General features: G+C 40.5%; 1 protein-coding gene across 1 annotated transcript in view; it reads right to left on the reverse strand.

Annotated features, from left to right (window-relative positions):
- The window catches only part of LOC119340678 (UPF0481 protein At3g47200-like), a 21,140-nt gene that overhangs the window by 6,070 nt on the left and 7,681 nt on the right, over positions 1–7,389 (reverse strand). Inside the window, exon 2 of the mRNA XM_037612600.1 lies at positions 5,612–5,700. Coding sequence (XP_037468497.1) covers positions 5,612–5,700 — 89 coding nt within the window. The remainder of the gene's footprint in view (positions 1–5,611; positions 5,701–7,389) is intronic.

Here is a 7,389-nt window from a genome sequence, read left to right on the forward strand (position 1 = left end):
AATTGTCATAAAAGAAAATAAATAAGTAATTAGAATTCTGTTCAAAACATTAAAAGCAAAAAAGAATTATCATAAAAGTAAACTAAATAAGTAATTAGAATTTTACAAACTTTAATGGCAAAAAGAATTATCATACAAGAAAATAAAAAATAATTAGAATTCTATTCAAAATATTAAAAGCAAAAAAGAATTATCATAAAAGTAAAATAAAGAAGTAATTAGAATTTTGTTATAAACTTTAATAGCAAAAAGAATTATCATAAAATAAAATAAATAAGTAATTAGAATTATGTTCAAAACATTAAAAGCAAAAAGAATTATCATAAAAGAAAATAAATAAGTAATTAGAAACAATAAAGAAAGCAAAAAAATTGGGAAAAAATAAAAAAATTGCCACCTAGAGGGCCACCACGGCCTGCATACGACTAGAAACCCATTACTAGGGCTAGGATGCAAGCCCGCAGTAGGCCCAATAGGCCCACAAGCACAGAGAGTGAATTTTGGCCCGTAAGCCTGCAGTGGAGAGGAGCTCGAGAGGGCAGCGGGACTGGGGCTTATAAACCACTCTCGAGCTCCCTCAGCTAGCGAGGTGGGACTAAACTTTCGTGCCGCGACGCGGGCAGCACAAGACCTCTGCTTCTCGGTTTGTGCTACCAACCGGGACTAAAGGCCTCTGCTTCCCGCCCTTTGGGCTGCTGAAAAGAGACCTTTGTTCCCGGTTGGCGGCTCCAACCGGGACTAAAGGGGGCATTGGTCCCGGTTGGTCTCACGAACCGGGACCAATGCTTTGCCTATATAAGCAGCACTCCTGAAAATTTGATTCAGTTCCTTTTCCCCGTGCCCGACGCCGCCAGGCTGCCCGTATCCGGTTCGTCGTCGCCTTCGTCGTCGTCGCCCCGCGCCATCCCTTGCCGTCCCTTGCCGCCCCGACACCGTCGCCGCCCCGCGCCATCATCGCCCCGCGCCGTCGCCGCCCCGCCCCGACGCCGTACGTCGTCGCCCCGCCCCGCCCCGTCCCATTTTGTTAGATTTTTGTGCTAATTTAATTATTTGATGTAGTAGTTAATTTAGATGTTTAGTATAATTTAGATGTGTACTTAATTGAGTTAGATTTTGTTAGATTTTTTGTTAGATTTTTTTGTTAGATTTTTTTGTAGTTCATAGATTTTTTTGTTAGATGTGTAATAATTTAGATGTGTAGTTCATAGATTTATTTTCATATTGTGTAATTTGTTCATATTTTGTTCTATTTTTTTCTGTTAATAGATTTTTTTGGTGATATTATTGTTGAATATGCATGTTTGTATGTTCGTAGAATTTTTATGAATTTTTTCTGTTGTAATTTTGTTCATAGAATTTTATTGTGTATGTATAGGAAAATTGTGCATGATCAAAGTCTTTTATGAATATGTTCATATTTAGAATAGAGGAAAAAGGAAAATAAGAAGAGAAAGTATTTAATATAATTAATTAGAAAAATTAATAGAACTATAGTTAAACTAGTTTATTTTTAGTAAGTACTACTTTATTTTATTTATAGTAAGTGCTTCATACATAGTTGAACTAGCTAGTTGATTTAATAAACCAATTTATTTTATTATATATAGAAGTAGTTTATTTTTAGTAAGTACTACTTTATTTATTTATAGTAAGTGTTTAGTAGTTGAACTAGTTGATTTAATTAATAAAACTACTTTATTTAACTATATATATAGAAGTAGTTTCCGCATCGACGTCGGTGATGCCTACCCCGCATCCTCGTCGTCGTCGACTCGGTGGTGGAGGCCTGTTTGATCAGGGCCATGTTCGGGACTGGGCTCCGCCGGGCTGGTATTGGGAGGTGCTACCTTCTGGGGGACGTAGGTTGGTGAGGAGGCAGCCCGTTGTTGACCCGATTCTTGTTTGGTGGCGGTCGCGTGGGCCAGTGACGGTGCCGAGGCTTCCGGACACCGCGGAGGTGGTACGTCACCGTGTCAGCGAGGAGGACGAGCACGTCTGTCGCTACATGGTTGCATTGGAGGGCAGGTTCGACAATACCTGGCAGATTCTTCAGGGATCTCACTGGAGCTATGATCCTGTGATGGTTCCTTATCTTTGGGTGTCCACCGCCCGCGAAGATACCCGTCGGGCGCTACGGTTCTAGCTGTATTAGTGATGCTATATGTATGAAAGTAGTCAAGGAGTATTAGTGATAATATTTGACGATGCACGGACACAAGAGATGATGTACTTTTGCTTATAATTGAATGCATGCTAATTTGAATATTACTTTATTTTATGATTTGGTTTTGCTTATTGAATGCTCATATGGGAAAAGTACTCCTACTTTGAATGCTAAAATTGGAGAGCACTATGCAGAAATCTAGGAGCCCCCTCCATCATCCACTCCGTCGTGGGGGTAGTTTCTCCTTCATTCCCGTGTGCTAGACAATTTGGTGTAATAATGTACTCAAAAATGAAAGGAGGAGCTACGTACCATCACCGATAGTCAACCCGTGATTAATAATAATGATCAAATTTAGGTTTTTTTAGTACATATATTTAATTGTACAAGTTTAATATTTGAATTATGAACATAGGCCGGAAATGTCGTACTCGGACGACGAAAACCGCCCGGGGGAGTGCGACTGGTGTCACGACGACCGAGGTATGTGCGACATGTTTATTGAGCTGGACGAAGGTCAGCGCTTCAGCATTAAGCTCAAGGAGACCTTCGATGTTCATACGGTACGCAATGACGACAATAGTTTTTTCGTAATTAAGCACGACTTCAACTATTTTAACGTGTATTTTTCATCTTTTCCAATTCGACTAGCTTATCCCATGTTATGCAAGACACTATGTCTTGGAGAGGATGGGTTTTGAAGACCATGAAAGTATAGAAACCAAAAAAATTATCCTAAGGACCCATCATGGTGTGGATTTTCAAGTAAGTTGTACAATGCTGAGAGTGTAACCCATTTTGGTTGCAAAAATTGGAAAGCACTTTGCAATATGTATGGTTTTGATGAGGGTATGCTTGTCACCATGGATTTTGGTGATCCTACAATCGAGCAAGACAGACCCTCGATTTGGGTCCTTGTGGATACACCTCCAATTCTTCCCCCATGTGAGCTTAACATAGTTATTAAGTAATTTATATTGTTTATTTCAAAATAGTTGACAGCTTATTTCCATTGACAGCTTATTTTCATTCTTCAAAGGATGTGCGGAAGATGGTAGACAAAACCCACTACACCGATGGCTCTGAGTTAACTTATAGGGAGAAAAACATCTGATCGCATTTTGTACTGATCTTGAGAATTACAATGTCTACAATCGAACTCCTCAACATTATGGTCAATACGTGCCACTAGTGCACGTGTTGAACTACGGTAACTACCATGGAGATACCCTGGTAAGATTTTTTTACTATTACGACATCTGTGCATCTTTTTGCACACTTGTAAAACTAGTACATCATTGCTAACTGCTAACTACGAAGTTATTACTATGTTTTTCAACAGATAATCCCGAATGATTGTGTGCCTCATCTGATGTATACGCACGGTAGTCTTCATGTTTTGAACATACAACCAGCTCTTCCTACGAATCTCAACTCTCCATACCGGGTTTCTAAAAGAAGTGGAGACATGACAATCAAAGAATGGAAAAAATGTATGGACAGTCATAAGGAGCTTCTTGGAAGCAAAAGGCAGCGAAGCGCAAGAATTGGAGACAGGGTGATCTCCACTCTTCATAATAGAGAGTCAGGGTCTATATTATTTTATGCTATTTTACCTTAAGGGTGTTTAGGTCCTACCTGATACTGATGATCATGTGCTAAGAACAATTATGTAGGGTTGGGTTCAATGACTATGAGGATGATGATCGTATGACTTGTTATCATTAACGAGTAGAAGTTGTATGATGATGCATGATTAGTAGGACTTGTTATTATATATGATGATGTATGATGCGAGCATGCATGAGTTATTATATATCAGCGGGTGAAATGAACATAGCAGTAGCGTTGGTAAACCAAGGACGAAGATATAAGAGAGGACACTTCTCTCTATTAGCTAGCTAATAACAACCTAAAATTAACCCCCAAAACCCCTAAACCAGCCACTTTTTTTAAAAAAAAAAAACCTCAGCTGCTGACACGTGGAAGCCTTTTGGTCCCGGTTCATGCCACGAACCGTGACCAAAGGCCCCCTTGCCTGGGCTGCTCGCAGTGGCCATGTGGAGGCCCATCTGTCCCGGTTCGTGTTAGAACCGGGACTAAAGGGTGGAGGCATTAGTAACGACCCTTTAGTCTCGGTTCAGGAACTGGGACTAAAGGCCCTTACGAACTGGGACAAATACCCTGTTTTCTACTAGTGCTAGATACATTCATTTGAACCATTTGAGGGACAAACTTTTTTGGACGGAGGAAGTACAGTACTTCCTCCGTCTAGGTGTATAAAGGCATCTCCAACAGCCGTATGATGATCGTTGGTAATTTTGCCACATAGACTGTTTTGATGACATGGCACATAATAATAGCAGAGAGAGAGAGTGACATGGTATGATGCTGAACCAACGCTCCAGGCACAAGCTCCCAGGCAAACCCATTTGTTTCTTAGGCATTGAGTGGGGCCCGTCTTGTATATATCTCTCTTTTACATACAGCTTAACATACGATCCATTGAAGAGCTTGTATGATGTGCTGTTGGTTGCTAAGGTGGACAGTTGTACCAACAATTTAACACACAAACTGTTGTAGATGCTCTAAGTCATCTTAGGTTATGCATCGCAACCAAGACAGAGGGGAAAACGAGAGAACTTAATGTTATTTTGCTAGTTAATAGCATTGCATGCAATGAATTAACCACGACATGTTATGTTTGGTAGTCTCAAGTCATTGAAAACATGCACGACCCACATCTCTTATTGGTTGATATATTACAAAACAAAAAACGAGGAGGGAGTTAATGTACCGTGCCTAAGTGTTTTGGAATTATTTGGTTTTCGTAAGGTGACTTAAACACCTAGACGGAGGGAGTATTAGATTGGGATCAGAGTGAGCTTATTTATTACCTTGACATATATTATACTATTTAATATGATATTGTATCATATCATGGTACTCAATTTTTTCTTATTTAATTATGTGTCATCTCAATAGAAGAACACATAATCAGAATCAGTTCTGATGTCACAAAACGAATTTGAGGCCAAACGGTCTTGTACAGCGATCGTGTCACGACTCATGCCACTACCTAGATTTTTTATTCTTAGTTTCTTGGGATCCATCTTTTCATCCTAATTGCTCTAGGCGGGGTCTTTTAGTCCTCAAAGCTGACTGGGCGACCAAAAACCCCACATGTTTGACTGATATTCGAGCAATATGTGAACTCGTAACAAAATACCCCTTATCTCCATCGCAAGAAATGAAAAAATTATTGAGAGCAAATTTAGACGAATTAAAAATGTACTCCCTTTGTCTCAAAATAAGGGTCTCAACTCTAGTACAACTTTATACTAATTTAAACACTTATTCTGGGACTGAGGGAGTATAAAAGAGTCAACGGGGCTAGTAAAATATCCATTTTCCTTTGCTAAAAAGGGGATATGGAATATTACTGACCTGAATGTCCTGGATTAGCCAATAGGTTACGTGAGGTGGCACCATCGAGATCAAAATGTTCTCGTACTTGCGCTGAACAGTTTGCGGCTCTGCAAAAATAAGATCAACACGGCCAAAACTAAGATGCCATTACTAGCAGAGAATGATACTTCCTCCATTCCACAATATAGTGTGCCTCTGCTTCTCGAGATCTATGCATCATAATAAATTTAACCAACAAGACCGATTGCGGCGGAACAAAAATTATACCACTGAATTCGTACAATGATATAATTTTTACTCTCACCGTGGTCGGTCTCATTGGTTAAATTTATGATCAAACTTAGATCACGGGAAGCGCGGGCGCAATACATTGTGCAATGAAGTAGTCCCCACGTCTCGGTGCATCAGAGCCGATTATGCATGCACGCGAGGTGTGGGTGCGAATTTGTAGTGGACGAGCACCTCGGTGCTTTGTATCAAAGCAAGTACAATAGTGGGCTTATAGCCCGCTTACATGGCACTTTTGCCTATGTGGAGAAGAGAGATGTGAAAAAGTAAGGGAAGTGGGCTCTCATGCAAGAGTCTGGCTATGTGCGCCTTCCAAGACAAATACAATAATGTGAAGAAAGAGAAAGAGAGAAGATAGGAAAAAAAATACTGTAATATTACCTCCTTTCCAGTTTATAGGGCTCAATTCAAAAACTTCACCGACCAAGGTAAATGGTGAGTGGTGAAATAATTTTTGTAATTTGCAAAAGCACTAAATTAATACGCTTGTTTTCCTAAAAAAATGTGTTTAGCAATGCATTAATTGCAATGCATGCATGCATAAAGTACATACATTGAACAATTTTCTCTTAATACTTGCATGCAAAAATTTAATGCACCTTCAAATCTGATCATGTGACGGAAAACAACCAAATTGAGACTTATAAAACGAAAAAACTAAAATTTTAAGATAAACCCTATAAAGTGAAAAGAAGGAAGTAGCCACACTATTATACGAATAATCACGAGTGGATATGCGGTCACGCGCGGCTGGTATCCAGGCCGCATGTTTCCATTTGATTCGTGCCACTTGAATACCCATGGGATGTATAACGATTTCCACCTCCTCGTATAGCATTTGGTATAACCACGTATTAGCACCTGACACATGCAGCGCAAGGCAGGCAAGGCATCCCATGCAAAATTAAAAGGCAGGCCAGGCATTGAATTGAGGCATGGGCCACTAGCATCCCAGTCCCAACGACTAGCTGCATGATGCTGCCCGCGGCCTGTTTAAACAATCGGCTTGATTGTCAATGCCCATCCTGCTCAAGCCTTCTTCTTAGTTCTCCTTCTTCCAGCCTCACAAGCATGTGTTCATCTAAGTCCCAGCTTAGCTCCACACCTCCTCCATCACACCACACCGCCAGATGCCTCCGCTCCCTCTCATCCGTTGCCTAGATTGCAATGCACGCTACATGATGTGGTTCGCCTCGGGAATGGAAGAAAATCCAGGAAAGTATTTCTACAAGTGCGAACGACATGGAGTAAGTTTTTCAATATCCTTTCGATCCATCTCCACACACTCCTCGCTAAACATCTGTTTTTGGTGTTTGGCGGTACGGTGGATGCAGTTTTTTGATGTGGGAGAATAAGTAAACCGTACTCCAGCGCACGGTGGGGATACCTGATTTCACATGCATTGGCCTATCGCCACGTATCACTGCTTGAACAGAATCAAGCATGGCTTAAGAACATTTAAATGTTGGGTGTCCTGAATTTGCTTCTCCTGGTTATGATCTTCATGC

Source organism: Triticum dicoccoides, chromosome 7B (assembly GCF_002162155.2).
Source record: "Triticum dicoccoides isolate Atlit2015 ecotype Zavitan chromosome 7B, WEW_v2.0, whole genome shotgun sequence".
Lineage (NCBI taxonomy): Eukaryota > Viridiplantae > Streptophyta > Magnoliopsida > Poales > Poaceae > Triticum > Triticum dicoccoides.